The sequence below is a fragment of the Dipodomys merriami genome, unplaced genomic scaffold (assembly GCF_024711535.1).
Source record: "Dipodomys merriami isolate MVZ:Mamm:240054 unplaced genomic scaffold, mDipMer1.0.p SCAF_38, whole genome shotgun sequence".
Taxonomy (NCBI): Eukaryota; Metazoa; Chordata; class Mammalia; order Rodentia; family Heteromyidae; genus Dipodomys; species Dipodomys merriami.
The window spans coordinates 7,631,705-7,646,924 of NW_027205381.1; the positions used below are offsets into that span (position 1 = coordinate 7,631,705).

The 15,220-nt window shown below is 40.0% G+C and overlaps 1 protein-coding gene across 2 annotated transcripts in view; it reads right to left on the reverse strand.

Annotated features, from left to right (window-relative positions):
- Uggt1 (UDP-glucose glycoprotein glucosyltransferase 1) overlaps nt 1-15,220 on the reverse strand; it is a 158,195-nt gene that overhangs the window by 40,588 nt on the left and 102,387 nt on the right. For both annotated transcript variants that reach the window (XM_069989476.1, XM_069989475.1), the window contains exons 19-20: nt 3,899-4,019; nt 772-870 (exon numbers count right to left, since the gene is read on the reverse strand). In XM_069989476.1, coding sequence (XP_069845577.1) covers nt 772-870; nt 3,899-4,019 — 220 coding nt within the window. The remainder of the gene's footprint in view (nt 1-771; nt 871-3,898; nt 4,020-15,220) is intronic.

A 15,220-nucleotide genomic window follows, 5' to 3' on the forward strand; every position in this document is an offset into this window, starting at 1 on the left:
TACCAGAAAACTGGAAGTGGCTACCATGTGGCTCAAGTGGTAGCTCTTGCCTTGAGCTGAAGAGCTGAGGGACAGCGCCCAGGCCCAGAGTTCAAGCCCCATGACCAACTAAAAAATTCTTTTGACACAATGTTACCTTAACCAAATAACTGCATAAAAACCGGTTTAAAATTGTGTAAAGGCTTTTTTTTTTTTTTTAATTGGGGGGGGTCCAGTTGTGGGCCTGAACTCTGGGTCTGGACACTATCCCTCAGCTCTTCAGCTCAAGGCTAGAGCTCTACCACTTGAGCCACACCGCCACTTTTGGCTTTTTTTTTTCTGCTTATGTGGTGCTGAGGAATCGAACCCAGGGCCTCATGCATGCAAGGCAAGAGCTCTACCACTGAGCCACCTTCCCAGCCCCGTGTAAAGGCTTTTCTACAATAAAATTACAAATACTAAAATAAAACCAACCCTATGTTACTAAAAAGACCAGTGAAACTCATTTTTAGTTCATTAGTTCGTTTTTATATTATTTTTTTCCATTTTGAACTAGTTTTCCCTTTTAACCATAAGAGTTAACGCACAAAATTTATGAAGATAGAATTTGAATTTTTAAACATATATAAAGAATTAAACTTAAAATGAGTATTTTCTTGAATCAAAGTATTGTAGGAAATAGTTAATAAAAGAAATTATGGAATCTCCCCAAGGGACACTGAAATTTAAATATGCTTCCAAATATTAAAAAATAAAAGTGTTAAAATTCAAGATAAGTCCCAGATAGATTACCTTTCTTTGTGAGATAGTTCATACTGTTTGCTAAAGCAGCAGTCTTGCCTTGGGAATCCAAGACAGAAAATCGAGCATAATCATCCACAAAGAAGTTATCTGGGAAAATAAGAAACATTGAAATAGATACATAATAAATATACCTCAATTAATCTACTGTTAATATTTAAGTAATGCCCTTCTTTGACTATGATACATATGAAAATGTGTAAGTGAAGTATATTAAGTTCAGTGTTTACTTAACAAGTTTACAAGTAAATCCATTAATCACTTAAAAATACAAATGAATACACTCATGTTTTATATAGTTACCACTTCTATATATGTTCTACTCTTCTTATTCCCACTGGAGAATAGTGTCTTAATTCATCTCTCCCTCCCTAGTCCATCCACTAGAGTATGTTCTTCCCTTTCCTATGGGGTACAGGAAATATGCTGAATCACAATTTTTATATTTATTAATCTTAACAGAAAAAGTTATTTCCATTTGTTTTATATATCTATCTTCTCTGATCAGTGTCCAATGGCAGTGCTCCTATTTCTCCTCTGATCACTCTTGATAAAATTTCAGTTTTATCTAGTCATTCCCTGGCAATAAATTACTCAGCACATAATTTATCCCTACCTACAAAATGTTCTCCAGGGCTGGGAAGGTGGCTCAGTGGTAGAGCACTTGCCTTGCATGCCTGAGGCCCTGGGCTCCATTCCTCAGCACCACATAAGCAAAAAGAAAAAAGCCGGAAGTGGCGCTGTGGCTCAAGTGGTAGAGCTCTAGCCTTGAGCTGAAGAGCTTAGGGACAACGCCCAGGCCCAGAGTTCAGGCCCCATGACCGGACCCAAAAAAAAAAAAAAAAAAAAAAAAAATGTTCTCCAGTCTACTGTGCAGTAATCTCCCCAATCTTAAGCACTGTTACAACATGATACTCTCACCGAGAACACTTGCCTGGTTACCTACTCATCATCTATCCTTTCATTCAACAATGCTTCCTATGCAATCAGACATGCTTCACAGAATCACATGAAGCAGGAACACGACAATCTTACAGTTTGGATTTTGAATGTCCCCCCCAAAAGTCCTAGTGTTAAAAGCTTGGACACCAGCCTGTGGAACTACTGGGAGGTGGTGGAATCTTAGGTCATTGGGGACAGATCCTCTAAGGGAATACTGGGACCAAAGTAGTCCCTTACATGATGTTCTATCTTAGCACAGCAACCAAAACAATGGAACCAACTACCCAGGATAAAACTGTTGAAACCATAAGCCAAAATAAATGATTCTTCCTTTTAAGTTGACTTCTTCCAAATATTTTGTTGCAGAGAAACTAATACAAGTAACACATTTTGCAAGGTCCCAGCACCATAAAAGCTAGAAAAGCCTCAGTAATGATGTTGTTACCATTTAATCAGGGGTATAAAGGGTTGGAGCATGGCTCAGTTAGTAGAGAGCCAGCCAATGAGCAAAAGTATGAGGTACCAAGTTCGAGTCTGGGTCTTGGACAAAAGAGGGAAGAGGAGAAAGGAAAGGAGGGTAGGATGGCAATGCCTCTTCACAAACACCTGTGCCAGGTTCAATAACATCCACACAGCTCTATTATGGCCCAGCAGTGTTTTCTGAGCTCATTACCACAACACTTGGTTGAAAAGGAAATTCACTTGGCATTTCTACAGTCCTTCTTAATGCACTACCCTTCACCAAGAAAAACCTAAATTCTGCTTGCCTTACCCAACACCAAAACTTCTTATAAGAAGCTAACACTAGCTTTGAAGAAAATAACTTAGCTCACTTTCTGAGCAGTTTCTTTAAAAATATGTCTATATTTATATTTTCTTCTGTATTTATGCTTATGACTATTACATATATACATATGTATTTAAAAGATTAGCATATATTTGTATTTTCATCTATCTAAAAGAGTTTCAATTTCAGAATTGCAGTTTCATATGCCATAAAGTAACAACCATAAATAGATCTGTATTCTACTCAACTACAATGACAAACAGTTGTTATGATACCACATATCTTCCCTTCCCCACCGAGGAAAAAATCAGGTTAAACGTTGACAGCTCTTTCTTATATTTAAATGTTGAAGTGGCCTTCAGTATCACAACAGAAGCACAAACTACACATGGATTCAACCTAGCTTCTAAAAAGCATTCTTAGAGATGCCAACTGAAATTGAAAGTGGAAGACAAAGAGCAGGAAGAGGAATGGAGAGAGAATACTAATGAATATATGTGTGCTTTATTTTGTTTTGTTTTGTCTTACAGTGGGGCCTTGGTACATAACCAGAGCTAGACTCAAACTTGGAATTCTCTTGTCTCAACTTCCCAAGTACAAACCACCACTCTCAGCAGTATATGGGTTCTTTCTGTGGTAATAATGGTGTTCTTTTATTAGTGGTGATGCCTACAACTTTGAGAATAAACTAAAAACCACTAAATTATGTATTTTAAAAAGCTGCGATTTTGTCTGGGATTGCAGTTCTGTGGTAGAACACTTGCATAGCATGCATGAAGTCCTGGGTTTGAACCCCAGCACTATAAGAAAAAGGTTGAGCTTCATGGCATGCATATTTTATCTAATGAACCAGCTCTAAAACAATAAAAAAAATCCAAAACACAGTGAACTCTAGGTTGGTCTCTTAACTCATTGTGTAGCCTATGCTGGTCACAGCATGTAATCTTCCTGCTTTAACCTCCTATGTGCTGCTGGGGTTATAGCTATGCACAACCACACCAGGCAGAACTAACTTTTTTTTTTAAAAAAGCATTAGAATTCCAGAGTAAAATTAGTTGAAATATTCATTGATATTATTGGTCACTGATTCTACAATGAAAGCAAGAAAAAGAATTGTTTAACTGCCTATGGCCACAGGACACCAACAATAGATCTATATTAGTGCTTGTTTAATTGGCAATTATGTGTCACTGAGTATTTTCTGAAGTTAACAAGATTTTATACAGAAAAAAAATTATCTTCTTAGAAGGAAATTCTTACAAATTTAGAAATCAAAGCACAGTAAGCTTAAACATAAATTATTGATGTCATCTTACATTACAACTGAATAAATGCAAAGAATATGAAACAAATCAAAATGCCAAAATTTGTTTCTGAAATGCTCCTTACTACTTGCTGTTAAATCCAGGTACTCTCGCTCAGCTGTCAAAATCCTAGAATTGATTCGTGGGACAACATTCGGCTGATTCATGATATATTCTACCACATCTTGATCATGAGAAAGTTCACCCTATGGGAAAAAAGAAACAGAGAAAGGATTCAATGTTTAATAAATATCATCATCAACAATTCACTGGGAAATAAAACATAAAGCTATTTTACAATAGCTTCTCATGTGCTGATAATAGCTAAATACGGGTGTGGAAATACTAGATGTGGGAGTACTGCCTATAATCACAGAATTCGAGAGGTACAGGCAGGAAGATCATCAGTTCAAGGCCAGTCTGAGAAACAAAGAAAGAGTCTATCTGAAAAAAACACAAAGGCTGGGAATGTAGCTCAGTGGTTGACCACTGGCTTAGCATGTACAAAGCCTTAGGTTTGATCCTAACATTGCAACTGTTTCTTTCTTTCTTTCTTTTCCTTCCTTCTGTCTTTCTTTCTTTCTTTCCTTCCTTCCTTCTTTCTCCTCCTCCTCCTCCTCCTCCTGCTTCTTCTTTTTTTGGTCGGTTGTGGGACCTGGGCCTGGGCCTGGGCACTGTCCCTCTCAGCGCTTCAGCTCAAGGCTAGCATTCACCTCTTGAGCCACAGAGCCACTTCCAGTGTTTTCTGCTTATGTGGTGCTGAGGAATCGAACCCAGGGCCTCATGCATACAAGGTAAGCACTCTACCACTGAGCCACCTTCCCAGCCCACTTCTATTTTTAAAACAACTAAAGATAGAAGTTATATGCCATTGCCAAGCAGAATGTTTAGTGATACTCATTTGAAAATGAGGAAGCTGGGTGGGGATGGGAGGGAAAAACTGGGAGAAAGTGAGGGAAGGGGTACTATTTACCTGACTTATATAACTATAATTTTTCTGTATATCACCTTTATAGTAACAATTAAAATTAAAAAAATAATTTTGAAAAAGAAAAAATAAGGAAGCTGAAGCATAGAAAAGTTAAATCAGTTATTCAGTGTCACAGAATTAATAGGAAGGAACGAAGACATGAAAATGTTTTCTCTACCGAGTACTATGATGCCCTAGGAAAAATAAGCTCTGTAGTCAGTGAAGAGGTAACATAAGCACTGGGAATAGAGCTCAGTCATAGAACACTTGCTCAGCATGCATAAGGCCCTGGGGTTTGATCCCTAGAGAAACATACATACACGCACGCAACGCACGCACGCACGCACACCAGCCAAAATCCACTAACAATGAGTACTACCCATAGTAGATCTTCTTAAAGGAGAAAGGAGAAAGCTATCACTACAAACGTTTTTGAATTCCAAGCATGAGTCACCCTACATCTCCTGAGTCATAATTACACTGGGAGAAGGAAAAATCATTTGTCATTTAGCCTTCACTTTTGTGCATCTCACATTATAGAAACACTTCTACATCCTGAAGGTAATCTCAGAGATAAGTGCTAATACTGTGAGAATCTACGATTTATCATTCTTAAAATATTTATCATACCAGTATTTGGAGCCAGCACTTGAGAAACAAAAATAGGGTCATAAGTTACAAGACACATGGACTACAAAGTAAGACCCTGACTCAAAACATATATATATATATATAATTATATAGTATTATAGTATATAGTATTATATTAGTATATATTACACATAAATATTACACATTGTTTAAAAGAATACATTATTCTATGTAATGTATTAATATATTATGGCAATAATATGTATCTGGGAGAGAAAAATAGGGTCTCATATATAGCTAGGCTGGCTTCAAACTCATGATATGATACTCCTGCTTCTGAATGCTGGGATTGCAGGCATGCATTACCACATTCAGATCTATATAAGTATATTATAGTCACTTTAATGATAATTAACAAATCAAACATATACATTAAAATATCTAAAAGTTTCAATAAAACACCAGTAGAGGGGGTAAATATGACCATATATATGCATATCACAGTGAACCCCCATAACCATGTAATAATATAAAAAAATTAAAATGTAGCAAAAAATTGTGACTGCTTATTTCAAAAGATCTGCAAATTTTCATGTTATAAGCTATCAATGACCATATGAGCCAACCCTACAAATCAAGACCTACAACTGTACTATATAACTCACTGTACGTGTGAGTCCAAGTATTACATGTTACATTGTAAATCTTAATTAAGTCTAATCAAAAGCCAGGTGCCAGTGGCTCACTCCTGTAATCCTAAACCATTCAGGAGGCTAAGATCTGAGGATCACAGTTTGAAGCCAGCCCAGGCTGCAAAGTATATCTCCAATTAACTAGCAAAGAGCCAGAAATGGAGCTGTAGCTCAACTGGTAAAGTACCAGTCTTAAGCAAAAGAGCTCAGGGACAGTGTCCAGGTCCTGAGTTTCAAGCCCCAGGACTGGCTGGCCACCACAGCTTACACCTATAATTCCAGTTAGGAGTAGGAGGAAGGAGCACAATGGCTAGGTACAGTGGTATTCATACTGTCATCTGCAAAGGCATAGGGAAGCACAGTAGGAAGATCATAGAGTGAAGCCACCATAGTAGAAGCCAACTGATTTCACATTTGGCAATAGGTAGGTGGGGAATTTGCTAATAGTGCAAGAAGCAGGCTACCAAACTTGGAAAAGTACTAGAATATGGTGGTTCTGATATTTTCTAGTTCCTGTCTGGATATATTTCTATCACTAAATATGTGTATTTAGTGATACTAAATACTAGATATGAAAATGTATTAGGGAAGATTACAAATAGATAATTTGTGTTTAACAGCTTAGCAGAATATTTTCTATCCCAATAGATTTTTTTGTTGTTGTTGATTTTTACAGAATTGACTTTTTACATTATGTTAACATTACGTTAACAATTAGAAATTAACTTCTCTTAGAAATTTATGAGTGCCGGGGCAACCACCTATAATCCTAGCTATTCAGGAGGCCGAGATCTGAGGATTGCGGTCCAAAGTCAGCCCAGGCAAGAAAGTTTGTTTCTGCCAGTGCTGGGCACTATCCCTGAGCTTCTTTTGCTCAAGGATAGTGCTCTACCACTTGAGCCACTGCACTACTACTAGATTTTTCTTAGTTTTTATTAGAGATAAGAGTCTCATGGACTTTTCTACTGGGGCTGCCTTCAAACCACAATCTTCAGATCTCAGGCTCCTGAGTAGCTAGGATTACAGGCGTAAGCCACCAATGCCTGGCTCTGTATTTGTTTATATCAATTAAATAAAACATAAATGCTTCGATACTGTTCATAAGTTTAGGAAAACTAAGCCAACTTCATTAAAATGAATTCCATTCAGGCAGCTGCAGCAGGAAGATGGCCTTGATTGCACTGTAACTTTTAGGTCCCCCTGGGCTGCATACAAAACCCTGTCTAACAAAAGCTCAGAGTTGTAGAGTACTTGCCTACCCATTCACAAAACCCCAGGTTGAATCTGTAGCACCAGAAAACAAGTGGACTTTATTCTCCTTCCAATAGCTCTATTTCATAACATAGTTTCTTAACATAAGGTGGTATACCTTAGAAGAGATCTACTCTTACACATTAGAGAACATGCAATGAAATTCAACCACAGAATTTTTTTGTATGAGTACATGAACAATGCAATAATTTGCTTCTGTCAAAAATCTATTTATGGAGCCAGGTGCCGGTGACTCACTCCTGTAATTCTAACTACTCAGGAGGCTGAGATCTGAGGATTGCAGTTCAAAGCCGGCCCGGACAGGAAAGTCCGAGACACTCTTTTTTTTTGCGTGGGGGGGGGGGCGGGCGGGGGGGGGTCTAGTCGTGGGGCCTGAACTCAGGGCCTGGACACTGTCCCTCAGCTCTTCAGCTCAAGGCTAGTGCTCTACCACTTGAGCCACAACACCACTTCCGGCTTTTTGCTTATGTGGTGCTGAGGAATCGAACCTAGGGCCTCAGGCATGCAAAGCAAGCGCTCTACCACTGAGCCATCTTCCCAGCCCCCATATCTTCAATTTTTTAATTAAGTATTTTTATTGTTATTATAAAGTTGATTACAGAGGGGTTACCATTTCATAAGTCAGTAATGAGTACATTTCTTTTTGGACAGTGTTACCACTTCACATCTTCATTTTGGCCCATCTGTAACAGCAATGAGAATTCCTTAGTGCTTAGGCAGGAGGTAGCAGACTTCGTCTGCATCTTTTCCCTAGCCTTTCCTAAAGCATTGGGCACTTTGGATTTTCCATCTTTGAATTGTGTTTTTCATTTGAATTGAGTTATAGTAGTTATTATTTATTTGGGATTCTAATCCTTTATTAGATATATGCTTTGTAAATACTTTCTCTGTTCCATGGCTTGTCTTTCACTTTTTTCCCCCAATTTATTTTGTTATTATAAAGGTGATATACAGAGGGGTTACAGTTTCATAAGTCAGGAGATGAGCACATTTCTTTTTGTATAATGTCATCCCTTCCTTTAGTCTTTCACTTTTGATAATGTTTGATGCCCAGAATTTAACATTTTGATGAGTCTTATTTATTATTATTTTTGTTCTTTGTGTTTTTAATATTTTACCCAAGAAGTTATGCTAAATCCATTGTTATAAAGATTTTTCCCCATGGGGCTGGGAAGGTGGCTCAGTGGTAGAGCACTTGCCTTGCATGCAAGTGGCACTGTGGCTCAAGTGGTAGAGTGCTAGCCTTGAGCTGAAGAACTGAGGGACAGTGCCCAGGCCCAGAGTTCAGGCCCCACGACGGGACCCCAAAAAAAAAAAAAATTGAAGATATGGAAGGGACGCATGCCTGGCAGAATAGTTCCCAAAGTGACTGTCTTAAACCAATATAGTTTCCCTGTTGGAGGATGGCGAAACAGGGGAGAGAGCAGAAGTAGGAGAGTTTCCATATATGTAGCTGAATAATTAGGGCTGCTCTCTAGTACCCAATGTGGGTACCTCCTCTTCCCCGAGCCCTGAAAGACTTGGGATACCACCATCCTATGTGTAGTATGTGCTGGGGGTCCTGGAGGGATATGATCCATGACTTATGTACTTAGTTGTAGGAAGTAAAGAGAACTGAGCACAATTCACTGGATTCTAGTTGAATCTTTCTCTAGGCAATATTCTCATTCCTGCCCTTTCTCCTATTCCAGATCCACAAGTGATGCTCATACTGGGAATGGAGGTATTTAGTGCTAGCGGCAACAATAAAGGGCAAATGCCTACCTCCCTCAATGTAATGAAGGCTACAGGAAAAAGTGGACATCTTGGTGCATTTGCCCCACTTCTTTCACTCCCAGTGGTACCAGTGGTTGAGGTGGGAGGCAAGAAGGAACTATTACTTAATGTGAAGATAGTTTGTGTTTAAAATAAAGAAATGATTCTGGAGATAGATCTTAGTGATGGTTGAGCAAGATTATGAGTTATACTGAATCTCTTACACAATAAAAATTTCAAATGTATCTATATATATCTAAATATATCTACCATATACTTTTGATATCTATGCGTGTCATCTGTCTCTTGTTTCTGGGAAGAAACTTCTAAAGACAGTGGTTTAAAAAAAGTATCTGGACTCAGCCCCACGGGAACCCCAGAGCTACACAGGACGCCCACAGAACACCAGAGCAGAAGACCTGCAAGGAACTGGTGCTGATCTGGAGAGTGCAAATAGAGACAAACCCCAGTGCTCAGAATCTGCACGGAGGCCCCACCCCCACCCCTCGGGTGGAGGCCGGAGGCCCATCCCATGGACCCAAACAGTGTCAACCAAGGCAGAGACAGAGGAGAACCCCAGTGCTAAGAACCTGCACGGAGGCCCCTCCCCCACCCCTCGGCCGGAGGCCCGAAGCCCATGCAGAGCCAAACAGCATCAACTGAGGCAAAGACAGAAGAGAAACACGCAGAGCCACCACTGTCCAGCCCACAACCACCTCAACTGAACTCTGATTGTAACAGCAACCAAGGACCTACATCACACAGAAACAACAACTAGCTCCAGGGTGAGTACCCTGCAGGGAACAGTGTATCCCTCAAGGGAGACCAGAGCTGGTGGGAATCCCCAGACCCTGACCCAGACCCCCTACCCCAACACCTGGACCACAGGACCCACTAAACCTGGGCAATGTTCAAGAGCTCCACCAGTCCGTGGAGCACACTCAGCTGGCCAGGCTAGAGCAAGAGCACCCCTGGAAGGGACCTTAAACGCCCAAGCCAGGAACAGCGCCCCTGGGTCAAGACTCCCAACAGTGGAAGAAATTTGAACTGTGTACTCCAGGCTGCGTAACCTAGGCGGGATACACAGGTCCAAACGGTGTGCCCCAGGCCGGGGGCTGGGACCAGGCCTGGGGATACGGTGCCTGAGCAACACAACCAATTCCTCCCAACTGAAGTCAGAAACTGAGCATGCGCCTCAGCAGAGGGGAGAAAAATGGAACTGCACCCCCTGGGAATCACGCCTGTGATAGCAAAAGAGCCGGGGGTTCTGGACAGGAGAAGCCCAAACCCCACCAGAACCCGACTCATATATTCTAGGCTGGGAATTGGACAACACAGGCTGCCAGCACCTGATAATAGTCAGGAGCTCAGGCTGTTAAGGTAGCTCAGCAGTAGAGTGCTTGTCTTGGGTGCATGAGGCCCTGGATCTGATTCCTCAGCACCACATAAGCAGAAAGGGCCAGAAGTGGTGCTGTGACTAAAATGGTAGGGTGCCAGCCTTGAGCTGAAGAGCTGAGAGACTGCACCCAAGCCCAGAATTCAAGCCCACAACCGGCTCCCTTTCTCCCCCCCAAAAAAACATCAGGAGCCCATAGCAGACTCCAGCATCTGGGACAGTGCATCTAGCACATCCAATCTCACCAAGAGCACCTGTAGGAGCGAACAGGAGCAGTCCAGGCTGCTCAACCTTTCTAAAGGCGGGAACAGCCAGTGATCTACAGCAGAGAGCCGAGAACCCTATGTGGGTCAGACCAGCAACTGGAGGTCAGTCCCCAACAGAACCGAGATCAGGTACAGACTCTCTACCAGCACAGAAACAGCAACCAAGCAAAGACAGACACTTACTGACCAAAACAAAATTTCAGATTAGTCTCCAATAATCCCTGAATCCCCATGCGAAAATCACAGAGAAAAATTGCAAGGTTTATCAACACTCAGAATAGCAAGCTATCCCCAAAAGCGAGCAGCCACCCAGGGGAGAGACCCAGAGGGAGCAAAGCAGGAATGGAAGACAAAAGCTACTTCCAACAGATGCTGGAGGCAATGACTCAAGAAATAAAGCGAGGAATAGAACAGAAATTTAAAGAACACAGGGTCGAAATATTGAAAGAGATACAGGATATCAAACAGGAGATGCATGCAAACACCTCACTAAAAGGTGAGATTAGTACCAAAATAGAGGCAGTACACATCTCATTAAGAGATGAGATTAGGGGCTGGGAAGGTGGCTCAGTGGTAGAGCGCTTGCCTTGCATGCATGAGGCCCTGGGTTCAATTCCTCAGCACCACATGAGCAAAAAGAAAAAAGCCGGAAGAGGCGCTGTGGCTCAAGTGGTAGAGTGCTAGCCTTGAGCTGAAGAGCTGAGGGACAGTGCCCAGACCCAGAGTTCAGGCCCCACGACCGGACCCAAAAAAAAAAAAAAAAAAAGAGATGAGATTAGTACTTTGAGAACCAACATTGAATCCATAAATGACCCCATTTCCTCCATGCGAACCACAAAGGAAGCCACAGTTAACAGAGTGAACAAAATGGAATGTAGAATGAAAGATACAGAAGACAACATACACCAACTAGACCAAAAAATGACAGATATGGAAAAATCACTTAAATTATGCCAAAGGGAAATTCAAGAGTAAGCAGATAGTACCAAGAAATTTAACCTTCATATAATTGGAGTGGACAAAGGTGAGGAATATCAAAGCAAGGGAATGCAACACCTATTCAACAAGATAATCGGTGAAAATTTTCCCCATCTCAAAAAAGAACATCTTACCTACATAACAAGATCCCAGAAGAAACACTTCTAGACATATTATTGTAAAAATGATATATCTGAATAATAAGGAAACAATCTTGCATTCAGCAAAAATGAAGGAGTTATACTACAATGGGAAAAAAATTAGAATCACTGCAGATCTTTTCACACAACACTGAATGCAAGAAAGGCCTGAGAAAGTACTATAAGAGCCCGGAGAGCTAATAACTGCCAACACAGGCTGATATACCCGGCAAAGCTAGCATTCACATTTGATGGAGAGCTGAAAATTTTTAATAGCAAAGAAAAACTAAATGAATACATAAACATTAAGCCAGCATTACAAAGAATACTAAGAGGAGGAATACAACGTGAAGAAAGCAACCAGGAACAGGGGCCTGCACCCAGACAAGCATTAATAGAAGTCTAACTGAGCAAGCACAGGAGGAAAGGAAGAAGAAAAACTTAGGAAAACAGGGAATGACAGGGACCACAACACATCTCTCTATACTATCTCTTAATATTAATGGGCTTAATTCACCAATCAAAAGAAAAAGAATGGCAGACCGGATAAGAAAACATTACCCATCCATCTGTTGCCTTCAGGAGACCCACTTTTCAGACAAACATACAAAAAAACTCAGAGTGAAGGGTTGGAAAATGATCTACCAATCAAATGCCCCCAGTAAGAAAGCAGGTGTAGCAATCCTGATATCTGACAAAATAAACTTTTCATTAAAATCAATACAAAAAGACAAGGACGGACACTACATATTAATACAGGGAACAATCCAAGAGGAGGATATTACTACCATCAACTTATATTCCCCAAACACTGGTGCAACCAGATAAGTTAATACTCTCAAACTTACAGAACAAAATAGATCCCAATACGATAATACTAGGAGACTTTAACACTCCACTCTCACCAAATGACAGGTCTACCAACCAGAGGATTGGGAAAGAAACCACCGAATTAAGTGAGGCCATACTTCAAGCGGAATTAACTGACATCTACCGAGTATTTCACCCTACAACACAGTACACATTCTTCTCAGCAGCTCATGGAACTTTCTCCAAAATAGACCATATCATAATTAATGGAAGGAGCTTAAGCAAATACAAAGGGATCGACATAATCCCCTGTATCCTATCTGACCACAGTGGAATCAAACTAGTTCTCAATAACAAAGCATAACGCAGAAATTACTCAAATACATGGAAATTGAACAGCACACTTCTAAGCAATGCCTGGTTAACGGAAAAGATCAAAGAAGAAATTAAAAAATTCCTACAACTCAATGATAATGAAAACACATCACAAAGAAACGTGGGATACAGCAAAAGCAGTCCTGAGGGGCAAATTTATTGCCCTCAGTGCCCACATCAAGAAAATAGAGACAGACCAAGTAAATAATCATGTTGCAATAAACAGTTAGAAAAACATGAAAAAAATGGAACCTAAAGTTACTAGAGGGAGCCAGATAACCAAACTAATAGCATAGAATAATATAATAGAGAATCGGAGAATCATAGCCAAAATTAACCAAACAAAAAGCTGGTTCTTTGAAAAAATAAACAAAATTCATGGACCATTGGCAAGATTAATTAAAAAAAGAAGAGAGGAAACCCATATTAACAGGATTAGGGATGTCACGGGAAAAATCATAACACGTACCCAAGATAGCCAAACAATCTTAATGAACTACTTTCAAAAGTAGTCCTGGCAGAAATGGATGCATTTTTAGAGAAATACAAGTTGACCAAACTGAGCAAAAAACCAATATCCTACAATGAGATACAGGAAGCAATCAGAAGTCTTCCAACAAAGAAAAGCCCAGGACCAGATGGATTCACAACAGAATTTTACAAGACCTTTAAAGAAGAACTAATACCCATACTCCTCAAGCTCTTCAGAGAAACAGAGGAGGGAGCTATCCCAAACTCATTCTATGATGCCAATATCACACTCATCCCCAATCCAGGCAAAGATCCAAACAAAAAAGAGAATTACAGGCCAATTTCCTTGATGAACACAGATGCAAAGATCCTTAACAAAATTCTAGCTAACAGAATCCAGAAACACATAAAAAAATTATACACTATGACCAGGTAGGCTTCATCCCAGAGATGCAGGGATGGTTTAACATACGTAAATCAATAAATGTAATCCAACACAGCAACAGAGCCAAGGTCAAGAATCACATGATTATCTCCACAGATGCAAAAAAGACCTTTGATAAAATTCAACATTCATTCATGCTAAAAGCTCTGGAGAAAATAGGAATAGAAGGAACATTTCTTAAAATAATAAAAAGCCATTTACAACAGACCAATAGCCAATATTATACTTAATGGGGAAAAACTACAACCAATTCTCCTAAAATCAGGAACAAGGCAAGGATGCCCACTGTCTCCACTCCTCTTCAATATAGTCCTGGAACCCTTAGCCAGGACAATAAGGCAAGAAAAAGACATTAAAGGGATCTGCATAGGGAAAGAAGAAGTTAAACTATCCCTTTTTGCAGATGACATGATACTATACCTTCATGATCCCAAAAACTCCATCCCCAAACTCTTAGAAATCATAAATCACTTTGGCAAAGTAGCAGGATACAAAGTCAACCCACAAAAATCAGTCACCTTCCTGTACACTGACAATGTACAAGCAGAGAGGGAAATAAAGGAAGCAACCCCATTCACAATAACCTCCCAAAATATAAAATAATTAGGAATTAACCTAACCAAAGATGTAAAAGAACTATTTAATGAAAACTAAAAAAAGTTAAATAAAGAAATTGCAGAAGACACTAGGAAATGGAAAGCCCTCCCATGCTCTTGGATAGGCAGACTTAATATAGTGAAAATGGCAATACTGCCAAAATTAATATACAAATTCAATTCAATTCCTATAAAAATCCCAATGACGTACATTTCTGAAATACAGAAAACAGTCCAACAATTCATATGGAACAACAAAAGACCTAGAATAGCCAAAACAATTCTAGGGAATAAAGACAACATGGGAGGGATATCCATGCCAAACTTCAAACTCTACCATAGAGCTATAATAACAATGACAGTATGGTATTGGCACAAAAACAGACACGAAGACCAATGGAATAGAAGATCCAGAAATAAATCCACATGCCTACAGTCAGGTGATATTTGGCAAAGGAGCCAAAGGCTCTTCGACCACTGGTGCTGGGAAAACTGGGCAGCCACATGCAGAAGACTAAAAGTGGACCCCAGCCTATCATCATGTACTAACATCAACTCAAAATGTATTAAAGACCTTAACATTAAACCTGAATCTCTGAAACTACTGCAGGACAGAGTAGGAGAGACACTTGAACATATAGGCACAGGAA